The sequence below is a fragment of the Rattus norvegicus genome, chromosome X (assembly GCF_036323735.1).
Source record: "Rattus norvegicus strain BN/NHsdMcwi chromosome X, GRCr8, whole genome shotgun sequence".
NCBI lineage: Eukaryota > Metazoa > Chordata > Mammalia > Rodentia > Muridae > Rattus > Rattus norvegicus.
This window is the reverse complement of record NC_086039.1, coordinates 23,754,714-23,771,101: the sequence shown is the minus strand read 5'-3', so window position 1 is coordinate 23,771,101 and position 16,388 is coordinate 23,754,714. Positions and strand designations below refer to the sequence as shown.

General features: G+C 45.0%; 1 protein-coding gene across 6 annotated transcripts in view; it reads right to left on the bottom strand.

Annotated features, from left to right (window-relative positions):
* The window catches only part of Fam120c (family with sequence similarity 120 member C), a 156,971-nt gene extending 150,958 nt beyond the window's left edge, over positions 1–6,013 (bottom strand). For 4 of the 6 annotated variants that reach the window (XM_063280060.1, XM_063280063.1, XM_063280061.1 and 1 more), the window contains exon 1: positions 2,827–6,013. In XM_063280060.1, coding sequence (XP_063136130.1) covers positions 2,827–3,927 — 1,101 coding nt within the window. In that variant the 5' untranslated portion in view covers positions 3,928–6,013. The remainder of the gene's footprint in view (positions 1–2,826) is intronic. The other 2 variants (XM_039100523.2, NM_001427708.1) reach the window with 2 other exon arrangements.
* Between the last annotated feature and the right edge of the window lie 10,375 nt (positions 6,014–16,388).

The window sequence follows — 16,388 nt, the reverse complement described above, 5'->3', positions numbered from 1 at the left end:
TATGAGCCATGATCTTTTATGGTTTCCTGGGATATTGACTTACAGATGGTGGACCAGGTTACCTAATTACCAGGTTGACCTCAAACTCCAAGGCTCAAGCCATCCTCCTGCCTCAGGCTCCTGAGTAGATGGAATTACACAGGCATACAGGAATGCCCATGACCACTCGAGATTTTTTTAAAATGAGACCACACCATGTAAAGATGATGAACTCTTATGATCTCAGCACTTGAGAGATGGGAGGCAGGAGAATGAGGAAGGATTTAAATTCAAAGATAGCCTGGACAACATGGGGACTTGCCTCAAAAAAAAAACTGTGCTAAATATGAAAAATATATTTACAGTTGGTTCTCAAATGTCTTGACTGGTGGAGAATATGAATAAACCACAAACCAAAGGTGTTCCTCTTTCCTGTCAACCAGCAATCAAAGCCTACTCAGAAAAAAATATTTGTAAATATGCTATAAATATACAATAAGTGACCCAGAGCACACAAACAGGCTGTTTTAGGTCCCCGTGTCCTTATCCACTATCTGTAGTATTCTTCTACCTCTTTGTCTCTTTGTGGCCAATCTGTAAAGGCGCTCCAGAGTTTTACGAGCTCACTGAGAAACTACCAATACCTCTGTAAATAGGTTACATTTTTTCATCACAAGCAATTTTTGCACAGAGTATCTGGATTTTTTTCAGTCTTCACTAAACCCTGACCTACTGGAGAGCCCTTACTTGCAACCCAGTACTTACCCTACAGCAAGGACTCAGTAAAAGAATAACACAAATTAATAAACCAAACTGCTTTTATTCAGGAGCCAATGAGGTATTTCTTCAAGCATGGAAATAATCTGATCACAGTGCCTCTTTAGAAAGATGCATCTTTGAACACAGCTGTGGAATCAGATTGCATGGCTATCAAGCCCAGAATCTTAGCACTATCATTTATTACTTCATCATCTCTGGGCAAGCGTGTAAAGTTCCTCGGTGTGAGTTTCCCCATTGGGAAAACAGGGGTCATACTGATTCATTTATTACTGTAAAGATCCAATGGGAATTTTAAGGCACTTAAGGGCTTCAGGTGTAAATACAATTAGTACCTCACTTCCCGAGCACCACCCTCAGGCCCCTCAAAAAAAAAAAAAAAAAAAAAAAGAAAGACAGAAAGGAAAACTCTGCATCACTAACATAGTCATCACTAGTGCCAATAGTCAAGCTGCCAGTAAGAGCAGGATAAAAAATAACGGGTAAAAAAAATTCCTTAAAGCCTGGGTGGTACCACTCAAAACAACTTGGAAGGAAAGACTGTAAGGGAATCTGCTTTAAAATGTTCAGTCAGAACAAACAAGTGGGGTTTTGTTACAGTTGTATTTTAAGTTAGCTCATGATTAGATCCTTTGCATGCATGGTGTCAGGAGATTGAAGCAAGGGCCTCTAGGTTAGTAAGGACACTCTACCACTGAGCTATGCCCCCAGTCCATTACTGGCTTGTCAAAATAAAAAGCTATAATCTATCCAGCCAAGGCACAGATTTGATGCTGAGTCCCGTATATCTAGCATTGTTGAATTCTAGTCACATTCTATAACCATCGCAAATTTCTCTATGTAGCAGATCTTTCTGGCTCTGCTCCCTCCTTACTCCACCAGCTGCCACCTGTTTTGTTTCAGAATTCCCAAATCCCCAATTCTGAGAGGACATCCCCCAAAACTCTGGTTAGAAAATGGGTTTGCAGTTTCTTCCCACCTAACCCTGTAGCGCTTTTCTTTTCCTTTTTCCTGCCCACCTCCTTACTTCTCAAGCCTTGCTATTCTCTACACGTAGCAACTTGAAACCTAAGAGTATGGGAAAGCAACAGCGTAATAGCAGCGGTGCCAAGACCCGGGGATGCTGCCAAGCTTTTCCCCAGGCTCCATATGCAGCGGCCCAACTACTCAGAGGCTGGACTTAGATTTAAACCCATGGAGCCTCATGAACTTGGAATTTCTTTTGGCCTCTGCCCGATTTCTTCAACCTCTTTAATTAAACCTCCTCCCAAACCCATGAACCATTCAAATTTAGCCCGTTCTCGCAGTCTTAGGTAAGGTCTATCTTTTTCTGGAAGTTTCCCTGGACCATTTTAGCCCACAGATTATCACCCCACCCACCTACCCAAACACGTACTGTACTTACTGACCAGAAAACAGAATCACCAGGCATATTTACACCATTAAGTAAATGTTGCGCATCTGATCTTCCAAGGAAAAGAATGGTGTCTCAGGGCTTTGGAAAGCCCACCCGCCCTACCACCCCATCTTTGAAACCCCCTACTGAGCGTGTTCATCTTCCTGAATAGTGAGTCAATCAGTGAATTGTTTGGGCTAAGGCATGCCAAGATAAAAGCATGTTGAAATGAAAAGGACTTAAAGGATGGGTAAAAAAGAAGTACTAGGTGTCAAATGGGGGAAAATATAGAACAAAGGTGTTCGACTAATATCTGTTTTATTTGTCACGGGGTTGAAAACAGATATAGGGGAGGGAATGTCAACTGGAAAATGAAAAAAAAATATTTGAGGGGGGATGATAGCAAGAGAAACATGAAGCCCCGGAAAAATGTTGGGTCAATTCTACTAAAACCAACAGGTAGGCCAATTGCGTAAGCAAAGGGGGTTACTGGGATGGCATGGATAGGGAGATACAATCACGTAGGCAAGGGAATTGGTAGGCCATATGACGGGGCACAAGTGGAGGAAATGGTCGCCAGTAAGTTAGCTGACTGAGTGGGTGGCATGGTTAGGTGTTTAGTCTGGAAGGAACAGGTGTGGGGCATTTCATTTAAAATCTAACCCCTCCCTCACCTTGACCCGGAAGCGGATGAGTGCTAGCCTCACGCAGTGGCTCAGACAGGCAGGTGGCAGGAACCAGGCCCGCGGTGGAGGGGTGCCCTTGTTGCCCACGTGTCCCACGATCAGTTGCGCAGTCTGCCGCTCCGCCTGGCACCGACGGCCCCACTCCGCCAGTCGGTCCTTCCCCAGGCCCCCAGGGAACATGACCACCAGCTCCAGGCCGTCTCCGCCCGGATAGGCACAAGCCTGGCACAGCGCTGACAAGTAGCCCAGCATGGCATTCCACTGGCCGCCACAAACCCAATCCGTCTGGTAGCCACCATAGAGCCGCGGCAGCGCGGAGCCCGCGTCTACCAATACCCGAGCCCCAGGCAGCGGAGGGGGCGGCGGCGGATGCAGCCCTGGCGGCGCTTGGCCATGGTGGTGGAAATGGTGAGCAGGGTGATGGTGCCGAGTCGGCCCCGCGCCCCCGGAGTAAGCACCAAAGGCAGCAGGCGGGAGCGGCGGCGGCAGAGGAGCAGAGCCCCTGGCGATGCGTGGAGCCCCTGGCGCTAGGGCTGCTGGCGGCAGCTGGCGGTGCAGGTGCTGCTGCTGCTGCTGGCGCGAGACGGTGCGCGCGAGTTTGAGGAGGTCCACAGGCACCACAGCCCCGGGACAGCGCTTCTCCAGGAACTCTTGGAAGCCCTGGACGCCCATGCTTCCTCCGTGGGCAGAAGAAACAGCGGCTGCGCAAGCGAGCCAGGCGGCGATCCCCGCGCGAAGCTGGAGGCGGGCGCGTGCGCACTCCGCGGGGGGTAGGGGCGAGGGGGGCGGGGAGAGGGTTCGAGAGCGGGAGGGGCGAGGGAACGTGGGCGGGGAGGGGAGGAGACCACAGACTGGGTGCGGATGGAGAGCAGAGGTGAGGCTGACCAGACTCAGAAGAGGCTGGGAAGATAAAAGCGATGACAAATCGTAGTCACTTCTCTTTTCCCGTTCCCCTCCGCTGCTCTTCTTCACCTCTTCAAAGGGGGTGAAGCCTCTGCCTTCCACCTCCGGGAGCCATGTTGCCTCGTCTTCTCTGTGATACTCGCTTTCTAGCTGGGGGAGGGGTGCAGGGGCGGGGCGGATGAGCATCCTGGGAGTTGTAGTCTTTTCCTGGATAGCCTCAGGATCTAGTCTTCGAACCAGAGGATCACTCCTGTCAGGCCTTGATGTTCGTAAGTGTCAGAAGAAGCAAGGCATGAAAATGTGTGTATAGGATTTACACCAGAACTCTTAGTATCCAACCGAGTTGCCTCAGGATATTACACCACCATTCCCAGGGAAAGGAATGGAGCTGATGCATCATGGGAAAGGAAGTACTGTGGATTGGTAGAATTTGGCTAAAGTGAGCTAAAGTTCCTTGAGAGGGAGAAATTTCCCTTCCATAGAAAAGATAATATGCACAACATTAAATGAATGGAAAAGAACACATGTGAAGCATAACAACCACTACCATTTCTGTATCAATCCACTTGATTTTAGCTACTGTCATACTTTGAAGAGTTGTCCCCCTTACGAATGGTAAAAACATTTATTTAATACAATGAATGCATAGACAAACTAAAATCGACTCTAAGTTGCCTCAGGATCTCTGGTCAGGGAGATTAAACACTCGCTCAAATTCAACTACAACTTGGACCTTATTGGTACTCAGCTATGAATATGGTTAGGTGATTTGTTTTCCAACCTAGTAAATTTGCCCATGTGGGAGCAATTCAAAATAGCTGCAAAGCTTCTAATTTGATCACAGTCTTTTGAAGAGTACGTTTCAGCATGCTTCTCCAATGAAATCCATGTAGAGCCTTCTTCTGTCAAGCTTTTAGGGCTCAGTCCTTCAGCCAGAATACAGCAGAAAATAAGATCTGCAGAACACAAAAGGGCAGAACCTCAGGAATGGCATCAGACTGGTCTGTTAGGATGGAAATGCAAACTGGTTGCAAATTCTAGAAAGGGGTTTGTCATAAGGTCTAGAGTGGCAGGGATGGGAGGACAACATGAAGGGGAAGGAAGGGATGAAAGATGGAGGGAATAGATGCTTTCAGTAAAATGTGCTTACTAGAGAGTTTGCCCAGCATCCCTGTCCTAGAAATTAGCCCTCTCATTGTTAAATTGATAGGGTTACTGCAGAAGCTGTTGTCTTAGGTATGGTGGTATGTGCCTGCAATTCCAGCACTCAAGAGGTTAAAATAGGACAATCACCTTAAGTTTCAGGTCAACCTAGGCTACCCAGTGATTTCAAAGAAGCAAGAGAGTAAATAAATCCTATCATGTTCGCATATTCTTGTAATGCCATATTTTAACTGGATGTGTTGGCTTACATCTGTAAACCCAGCATTCAGAAGGACAAGGCAGGAGGATTGCCACCTTGAAACTAGTGTTTTCCATGTCAGCCTGGGATAAGAATGAAACCAAACAAACAGTAAAGAAAAAACATTAAACCCTAACAACAACAAAAATAATTGGATCCCACAAGTGAGATACTTTTAGATGAAAACTCTTATATTAATCTACTTTCAAAGCATCCTTTCTAAGCTGGTGAGATGGCTCTCTGGTTAAAATGCTTGCTTTGTAAACATGAGAACCTGAGTTCAATCCCCAGAGCCCACATCAAAAAGCCAGGCTCAATGCAGTGCATTTGTAATTCCAGTGCTGGGGAAGTAGAGCCAAGTGGATTTCTGGGATCCAGTGGCCAAGCAACCTAGTCTAATTGGTGAGTTCCAGGCCAATAAGAGACCCTGTCTCAAAAACTGAGATGGAACACTCCTGAAACTGATATCCAAGTTTTGCCCTCTGGCCTTCATGGGCGTACATATGAATGCACACCAAGACATACAATGCGTCTGTGCACACATACAAAATGACCTTTCCATTATTTTCAGCTTTGATACAAACTGAGATACAAGAATTCGCAGATGTACTCTTCTTCCCATTTTAATTGTTTTAACGCCTTGTGAACTTGAGCTAAGTGTGTCCAAAATTTGTATCTTTTCCTCTTACAGGATGGTCTTATAAACAGCATATGTGGGACTGTGCATGGCCTAGCCAATCCCCACTCCTCAGTACATCTGTCTGTCATTTCTTCATTCTCCATTGCCCTGGTCAAGGCAATCTCAAAGCCATGCTGGTTGAAACACTCATGGATTCCTTATCTGCTTTGAGTAATAAATCTTTCTCCATTCTTTCATGTCTTGGCTGTACTTGTTTAGCCTTTTTGCACGCACCAAAATGTGAGCTCATTACATTTGGTTACAAAGTAAATACTCAATCCAGAAATGAGGTGTGGCAAATTACAAGCCCAAAACATGTGGAACTGATACAGATGGAATCTTCTAGCATCCATTGATGGGAAGGGAGTTGACCCATTTTATAAGCTATGGAAGTGAACCAGTTAGTTATGGTTGCTGGGACTCAAAAGAAAAGAACTCTGGAACTGGGCATGAAGCTCAGTGGTAGAGTCCTTACCCAGCTTCCATTCCTCAGCACCACAAACAAATAAAAACAAACTGAGCTTTGATTGCCACAGGCAAAAATCCCTGGGCCCTGCTGACTTGCAGCAGAAGTGTCAGACCCACTTCAAGGACTTCACTGATTGATTTCACTTATACTACACATGTATAAGGAGTAGTAACTCCTCATGTACCAACTCTGCCAAGAGTGCTGATCTCCTAAATGAATCCAACTGGATTTTAAGAAACAAGTGAACATCCCCAAGGCAGATGGGGGAGGGGGTTCACAGTATTAAGCTCAGCTCAGCTTACTATCTCCTACTAGATCTCCAGAGGATCTTGAGCAGAATGGCAGAGAAAATGAGCGAAATACTTAAGAGTGCTAAGAAAAAGAAGCTGCAACAGAAGCAGAACACTTCTTTTGCATGTGCAAGACAAGGAGTTCCATCCCCGGCACTGGAAAAAAGGAAGAGAAAGGAGACCAACAACAAGATTTTTACTGTTATTAATACTTGCTACTGGGAGATGTCCCAACATGAAACCAATAGGCCTTCCATTGAAGATTTAGAAAATTTTCGTCAGTAGAAAATCATGTCTAGTGAATGGGAATCCTAATGGGCCATCCAGAGTAGCAATTCTGGACCAGCACATCACAGTAGCTGTGAACTCTTCTGAACAGGATCATCTCAAGCCTCACCCTGTATTTTCAACATTGGATACACTGTGTGTACCACCAGAAGTCTGTGATTTTAGTCATGTGAAAGATAAAGTCAGACATATGTTAAAGTACCATGAACAGTATATCCACTAACTACTGATGGTAGGGGAAAGAGATGAGCTTTCTTCTCACTTGCAGAGACATAAGTGGAAGAATGGGGAAATAGGAGAGGAAACAGGGTGGGGGCAGAATAGCATCAAGGTAATAAAAAAATTACAGAGGACTGATCAATATAAATGTGATTAGGTCAAATGTACATGCTGGCTGACAATTAGATTTTTATCCTATCAACACAGACAAAGAGACAGAGGTCCTATTGTTCCTGGCAATTAGGTTTCCAAGCAGTGTCTCACAGGTCCTTTGGAAAGACATCCTGAGTTGGAAGAAAGATACACACTCTAAGGAACAGAAGGATTGACAAATATAAGCCCCTTTTAGTCAATGCTCTGCAGTGGATCAGTTATGGTGTACAATTAACTGAATTATTTTGATAACCCCACTTTTCCTGAATAGCACACCGAATTGTCCAGGTGATTTGACCTTAAGTTTCTCGAAGGCTTGTTAAGTAGGTCAAATCTCCTAGTGCAGGGGTATGAAAGGGGTATGTTGGTGCATTTTGCACACCCCTCTAGCCATCTGGGAAATTTGAACACATTTTCAAATCTAAGAACCTCACTTTAAGCATAACCCTGGCCTAAGTACAGACTGGTTAAGCAAGGAAATAATAGCAAAAGGACTCTCATGAGTTTATTTCCATTATACCTGTCTTAGTCCCGGCTTCTATTCCTGCACAAACATCATGACCAAAAAGCAAGTTATGGAGGACAGGGTTTATTCAGCTTACACCTCCACATTGCTGTTTATCACTAGAGGAAGTCAGGACAGGAACTCCTGCAGGTTAAGAAGCAGGAGCTGATGCAGAAGCCATAGAGGGATGTTACTTACTGGCTTGCTTCCCCAGCTTGCTCAGCTTGCTTTCTTATAGAACCCAGGACTACCAGCCCAGGGATGACACTACCCACAAAGGGCCCACCCCAGTTGAGACAAAACCTTACTGCTGGGTCTCATGGATGCATTTTCTCAAGGGAGGCTCCTTTCTCTGTGACAACTCCAACTTGTGTCAAATTGACACACAAAACCAGCAAGTATAGGACCCATCTAGGCGAAAGGGTAGATACATCTTCAGATCTAGTGATAGATCAACATGTGACTTCTTCTTCTTCCATAAAAGGGAATTTTGATGGTGTTTATTTGTAAACTGTTATATATTTCTCTGTTTGTGGAAGGTACATTTATCAGAGATTTCTAGATGACAAGGAGCCACATTTTATTGTAACTGAACTAAAGGAAGAAGGGATGGGCCATGTGGTGCCATTATATCTGGATTAGTAGTTGCTTGTGACTCGCAGCTATACCTGCATTTTGTTGAGGTAGTCATGCTTCTAATTGTATATACAAGGGAATAGCATATGTGTTTATAGAGCAATTACCTAATGGATTGTCACTGTGTGGTCTTTTCCTCCCACCTTCTCTACTTCATTGTTTTGGCTGTAGAGACCGCCTTTCATGTTCTTTCCCAGAGAACTTGGGGTAGATTTAGAGGAGGAGATGGGAAAATCCCAGGTCTATCAAAATACCCACTTCATTTGTTCCTAAGACCCATCGTGTTATCCCTAGATTTTGTAAAACCGCCATCTTCACGAATTCCCTTCTTGCTGAAACTTGTTCAAATTTGCTTTTTTTACTTGGACATAAGAGTATTAACATGCATATGCAACCGAGAAAAAACTACAGTGGTTATAGACCATAGAGAATGTACAGATGGCAGATGCCAAAGCCCTGGAACCAGGAGGAGGTGTGTTCTGGAAGCAAGACCGGTGTTTCAGTACCAGTTTAGCTCCTTAATAGGGAGCCAACTTTAACAAACTACATAAACTCTTGGACTCTCACTGCATCTATGAAATAGAAACTCAATAATTTATTCAACAAGTTTAATAACACTATGAGAATAGAGCTGGACACTGCAAAAAAGCAGGTGTTTTTGTGGTGGTTGGTGGACCAATTAATTTATACAGGTTTACTTACAGGAGCATGGGTGACTCACATGCAGCTGTGCCACTGAAGTATCTTCCTTCTTACAGCCATTGTTAACAGGCTTCTATATCCTTGAGAAGGGGTACAGCCTCATATACCGCCCCACTCGCTATGGGATACTCTAACTGATGAGGGCAACCATCATGTCCAGCCTGGAGGAAACAGTCCCAATGTTACCAATTAATTCATTTTCAGAATCTCTGAGCTCCTGGTCGCTGTCCGGTTTCTTACAGCATCCTTTGACCACAGCCCCTTCATGAGGGTCACCAGGAGCTCCCTTCCCCTGGAGCATTCTGTATCCCCTTTCATCTGGCTGACAGGCACAGGCTTGTGGTGATGGCAGAGAGGTTAGAACCATGCGCTTTTCTCCACTGGAGAAATCACTTCCATTCCCTTTTCAAGATTCAGCTTAAAAGTGACCTCATAATTTGTTTAATTCTCTTCCTTTACATAATCCCAGGTCTAGGAAATGCTGGCACACAGCTACTATTTTGTGTGCACTGTGTGTCTACCTGGAGGTATTCTCAAAATCAGAGAGAATCAGCACAGGTCTTAAGTTTCTATTGTTTAGGACTCATAATATTACAAAAAAAAAGATGTTCAAGTGAAAGAAAAGGAATGCAGTGCACAGCAACCCCTTCTCCCAAGTTATGAGACCTCCTGCCATATGTTTGCTCCCAGTTTCCTCTCCAGAGGCTCAGCGAGGGTCCACAGTCTGCCTAGGCAGTCCACCTTCTGTTGCTGGAGAGGAAGCCTAAACTCTCCATGGTGTGGCTGGATTGCAGAGATGAGAAGACTTCCTAGAGGGCAGCAAGAAATAGAAATGAGTGACATTAGCCTTGTGCACTAGAACAGGGAAAGCCCTCTGCTGAAGGAAACCCTGGGCTTGGCGCCAGTGACAGGAATAGGACACGCGGAGGCTACCGAACAAAAGGTCAGCCACTTGGGCAGCACTACACAGAGAGCCTGAGAAGCAGCAATCCTCAGAGAGCTTGGAGTGGGGACTTGCTTAAAACTTCCTAGGCCAGCAGAGACCAAAATAAATGAATGAATGAATGAACGAACGAACAAATGAATGAATGAATGAATAAAATAAAAAAGCAAAAAAAAGCTGATGTCACCTGGCAGAAGACAGACCAAAAACTAAAACAAAACCAGACTAAAAAAAAGACAAAGCAGAACGTAAAGGATGTGATATAAGAGCTGCCACTTTATTGGATTTTTTTAATTTGCATTTCAAATGTTATCACCTTTCCTGGTTCCCCATCCATAAACCCCCTATCCCATCCCCCAGTCCCCTTCTTGTATGAGGGTGTTCCCTGATCCAACCACCCACACCTTCCCACCTCCCCGCCCTGACATTCCCCTAGGCTGGGGTTCCAGCCTTGGCAGGACCAAGGGTTTCTCCTCCCATTGGTGCCCAATAAGGGCATCCTTTTCTACATATGCAGCTGGAGCCATGGGTCTGTCCATGTGTGCTCTTTGGATGGTGGTTTAGTCCCTGGGAGTTCTGGTTGGTTGGTAATGTTGTTCCTATGGGGTTGCAAACCCCTTCAGCTCCTTTAATCCTTTCTCTAACTCCTCCAATGGGGACTCCATTTTCAGTTCAATGGTTGGTTGCTAGAATTCGCCTCTGTATTTGTCATAAGAGCTGCCACTTAAAATGGACTGGACAGAGCTGACTTCAGAGGCTGTCACAGGGAATCATAATTGACCATTTTGTTGGCTCCCTTGGTACCCAAAATGACTTATGTTCTAGAAGTCTGGAGCTCTATGATAATGCGTACGTGTTTTTCATGAGCTTGTTAGAGTTCCTGGATTGGTGCCCTCCAGCAACTTAGGATCTAGGAGCCCTGATACCCTATTTGACCTTTGAAAACTGCCCAGCACCTCAATTCAGTCTTGATTCCCCGACAGAAAAGGGGGCAGGAGTTGTCTCCTGGCAAGTGTAGATCCATTTAACATAGAAGGTGGCCTGCAGGTAGTAAGTCACTTGTACAATACACAGAAAGCCCAGGTTTCAGTCACCAGCAATATAAAAGTAGGGAAGATCCAGGCATTTTTAGTTCCATAAAAATGGGTGTATCGATGGCTTAAGAATTTGGCCTCAGGGGCAAGTGATATGCTTCAGCTGGTAATGGCATTTGTTGCCAAGCTCAAAGCCCCATGTTCAATTCCGAAGAACCCACAAGTTAGGAGGGAACAGACCCCTTCGAGCTGTCCTTTAACCTCCACACATGCACTGTGGCACACAAATAAATGTTTTAAAAAATTGATGTTTAATAAGACAGAGATTCAAAGCCCTGCTGTCACTCGGCATGTGAATTTGAAGTGGAGTTATAACCCTTACTCCTTTCTGGTGAGATGGGAGCAGAGAATCCAATTCGTGGCAAGCAATACCTGTTATGGAGTCTCTCTGGGCATAAAGTGGCCTTAACATGAGCCTGGATCATCTAAGGACTTGGGGAACTGAGGAGGATGGATGTCTTAGTTAGGGTTTGTATTTCTGTGAAGAAACACCAGGACCATTGTGACTTTTATCAGGAAAACATTTAATTGGGGCTGGCTTATAGTTCAGAAGTTTGGTCCATTATCATCATGGCAGGAAGCATGGTGGCATACAGGCAGACATGTTTCTGGAGAAGGAACTGAGAGTTCTACATTTGAATCAGTGGACAGCAGGAAGGAACAGTAACACTGGGCTTTGAAACCCCAGAGCCTGCCCCCAATGACACACTTCCTCCAAGGCCACACCTACTTCAACAAGGGTACACCCCCTAATATTGCCACTCCCCGTGAGCCAATGGGGGCCATTTTCATTCAAACCATCACAAAGGAGAAAATCCACTCGAGCTTGTGATTTATCTCCAAACTTTGTGGGACGCTGAGACCCCTTCCCAAAATGTCTCTCTAGTTCTTCATGCATATTTGTATGTGTCCTCTCCCTGGAACAAATCTCCAGGTGATGACTCAGGCCTGACATACTAACACTCAGGGAAGCCGAGACAGGACAATAGATAAGATTTTGAGACTGGGCCAGGCTACACAGTGAGTTCCAGGACACCCTGGGCTATGTACAGTGTGAGACTCAGTCTCAAGTTGGGGCTGGAGAAATGGCTCAGCTATTATCACTGCTTTTGTAGGGACTCAGTGTTCACTTCTCAGTACAAACAACAGCATGTAACTCCAACTTCTGATACCTTCTTCTAGCCCCCATGGGCACTAGTATACATGCTCACATGCTCAAGGGCACTCACACCCACGTGTGCACGTGTGCACACACACAAACACACGCACACACAAAGTTATACTCACATACATACTACTACATATAAATAAAAATAAAGTAGGGCACTGGAGAGATGGCTCAGAGGTTAAGAGCACTAACTGCTCTTCCAGAGGTCCTGAGTTCAATTCCCAGCAACCACATGGTGGCTCACAACCATCTGTAATGAGAGCTAGCTCCCTCTTCTGGCCTGAAGGTTTACTCACAGGCAGAACACTAACTATACACAATAAATAAGTCATATATTCATATATATTATATAATCTTTAAACACAAATTCCAAAGGGCATATAGGAAGAAGAAGTTAACAGAACAGAAGAAACAAGAGGTGGAAGACAAGTGATGAGATAGCTGGAGAGGAAGATAAAGGCTCGAATATAAAAGGTAGAAGCTCGCTGTGGTGGCACACACCTATAATCCTAGCAGGTAGGAGGCAGAGGAAGAAGAATCAGGAGTTCAAAGTCAATCTACACAACAAGCCAATCTAAGCTACATCAGTCCAAAAATGAGAGACAGAAACTGAAGAGGAATGAGAACATTGTGGGGGAGGGGGATGCAATTAGGAAGAGTTCCTGTGCCGGTTGTGGTGGCGCACACCGGTAGGATTTGCTGAAGGAGGCAGAGGCAGGAGGATCACGAGGAAGAGTTCCTGCTAGCCCCAATCATGATGGATTGCTCAAACACAGGGATAAATGGTCTGTGCCAATGATAAAGTTGCTTGGTAACCTGACAGTGGAAAGGCTTTTCTCTGTAATGTGCTGTCCTTGTAAATACCCTGCTTGCTAATGGAAACAGGCCAGCCTTCAAAGGCTGCTCAGAATGCCTAAGACATCAACCCAGTCCCAGCACTTGAGAGCCTGGGGTATATGAGACTATGTCTTAGGGAGAAAAAAAAAGAATCGGCCTTAGGAAAACGTGTTCCATCCTCGTTGTCCTGTCTCATTGGGGGGACATAGTACAGGACAACTCTTATCTCCTCCATCCTGAGAACCTACCACAGCATGTAAGAGGAAGCAGCTCATGGATATATACAGAGGTGTGCAGTAAAATTTAAAACGTCTATTTAAAAACCTCTAAAACAAGTCTGTGATGATTGAAAAGCCAGATTCTCATGATCCATCCAATGATCTCCTATGTGTTTCGAGTTAATCCCAAAATATGTGTCCCAAAGCATGCAGAACTGTGGGCCTGGGAATCAGTGCAGGATCACAACAGACCAGTATGTGCCCCCACCACCAGTGTGTGCCCCACAGGTTGGGTGGAGCCAGGGGCACAGCAAGTGACTGATAACTAGTAATAGGGTACCTGCTGCCTCCTGTTACAGTCCAAGATAGAGTCAGCGAGTGGATGCTCTCAGAGAGTATGACCCGCATGTTGGCACTCATCCTGGCAGTGGCTGTCTAGTGAGCAGGATTTTGAGCACACTTCCCAGTGGAGGCACACTCGGCAAAGGAGCTGTGGGAGATACCCACACCTCAGCATCTCCGCAGGACTATATCTTAGCAGTGAGCTGCCATTGGCCAGGTGCAGGAACTTATTTCTTCACAGACAGCACACTGTAGGACTTACAGTCCTGACTATCAGGAGCAGCACCACCTTAGCCAAGACAACGGTCTTGACCAGGCTAAGAGGAGTCTATTAATAGAAGTGGTGGCTAACAAGCTTTGTCATAAGCTGCACGTGCCTATGCAGGTAGAAGGAAATTCAAGTGTAGATGGCTACCATGATAACAGGTAGTTGGGCAGGCTGGACAGGGCCGACAAGGTCAGATAGAAGAGGCTGAAAGGAGGCACAGTGTGTGAGCAGCAGTTCAGGGCACAGAAGTGGGCAGGCACCCAGGAGACGGGGACCAGTCTGGGAAATTTAGTGATATTTCTTTTAATACTAATTAGACAGATGAGGCAAGGACCATAGTTTTAAATTTTCGTTTAAAAGATTAATTTCTGCATATTCATGTGTGTGTGTATGAGTATATGGGCATGTGTGCCTAGGTATATGTGTGTTCATGTGTGTGGTAATGTATGCACATGTGTGCAAGGGTGTATGTGTGTCCATGTGTGTGGGTGTGTGCATGTGTCCATAGGTATATGTGTGTCCGCGTCTGTGAGTGTACATGCATGTGTGCATAAGTGTATGTGGGTCAATGTGTGTGTGTTAGTGTGAATGTGCATAGGTGTCTGTGTGTCTGTATGAGTATATGTGTATGTGTGCATATGTGTATAGGTGTATGTGTGTCTATGTGCAGAGGCCTCTTGGCTTGGTTTGATAATAGCAAGTTCCAACAGTGCTCTTTCTTGTCTCAGCCCCCTTAGAGGTGTGGTTACAAGCATTTGTGAAGATTCCTGGCTTGTCACATGGGAGCTGGGATCTGAACTCTGGTTCCTGTGACTGCAGAGCACATCCTTTTAACTACTGAGCCATATCCCTAGGCCCATAGATTCTTGTTTTTAACTGTGTAAGATATACATAGCAAAATATTAACTTTCTCCTTTCCTTTCTTTTTGAGACAAGGTATCACACTGTACCTCAGTGTGGCCCAAAACTCATGTTATAGCCAAGGGTGACCTCAAACTCATTGGTATCCTCCTGCCTTAGCCTCTTATATGCTGGGATTACAGGCATGAAGTACCATATACAACTGTTAGGTGTATGGCTCAATGCTGCTAAGCACACTCTTTTGTGGTGTAACCAAAACACCTTTTAAAACATACAAAGCACTCCCCAGGCAGTTCTCAGGCACTCAGGGCTGAGAGGCAGTGAGCTACACTGAATGGAAGTGTTTGTTGATATTAAATTCCTGAGCACAGTTCTTTATTTGAAACACATAATGGGGACCAACCCCATCCAGTGCTAACTTTGCTGTAAGCCTTCCTTCCCTCCATCCCAAGCCCACCTCCAGTCATCATCTCTGCTATTTTCCTTTATTTCTCCCATCTATTCTCCTTCAACTACTTTAGCATCAAACTCTTTAGCCACAGATCTGATTCTGTCAGCTCATTATTTTCCCTGGTGGTGTTCATTAATGTTGATGTCTTTCAAATGGATTATATGTTGGTCTTACCTCCCAATTTAATTGCTTTTCCATCTGACCGACATTTTTATTACATTACCTGACACCCTTTGGGGCTCAGAAAATTGTACACCAAATTATGACACTTTGGTGTTCTGAATACTTTGTACTAAATGGAAGGCATAAGAGGCAGCCTCAGGGGTGAAGTATGCCTGTGATTTTTAACCTTCATGTCTTGACCCCAGTCCTCTCTCTGCCCCTTAAAGGAACTATAGAAACAAGTTTTAGAAATTGAAGCCCTCCCACCCCAAAGCAAGCCATTAACCCATAAAGGTCACTCCTTCTTTTCTCCCTTCTTTAAGGACCTTCATTCTCAAGGGTCCTGTTGTGTGTTAAAACTACAATGCAACAGGGTCTGTATTCTGGAGTAAGAGACAACTCAGTAGTTAAAAGCACTGGCTGCTCTTCTAGAAGACCCAGGTTAACCTAATTCCCAGCACCTACATGACAGCTCACAACTGTCTGTAACTCCTCTTCAGTTTTAGAGCCTTCTGTGTTATGTAAAACTTCAATGAGTTGAGTGCAAGCACTTGAAAAGCAGAGTCAGGACGAATTTGAGGCCAGCCTGGTCTACAGAGTGAGTTTCGGGTTAGGTAGGGCTACAGAGTGAGACCTTGTCTCAAGCATAAATACATAAACAAATGCAACATTGGTGAAATCAACTTGTTACACCTTTGTTAATCTTTCCCTCCTCCCCTACATCTCTTCCCTTTGTTCAGTGTTTTATTTTTTGCAGTGCTCAGGGTGGAACTCGGTACATCCAGAGCCCTACCTGCCTCTTCTAACATGAGATGACTTGGGACACTTTCAGGTGACATGGCCATAGGTACTACCCATCTTTAGTTCCAGGAGTGTCCATTGTGACCCTGCTAAGTGATTTGACATATCCCCTTTTCTAACTCTACTGTCTTTGGCATCCAATACCTGTGATGCACTCCA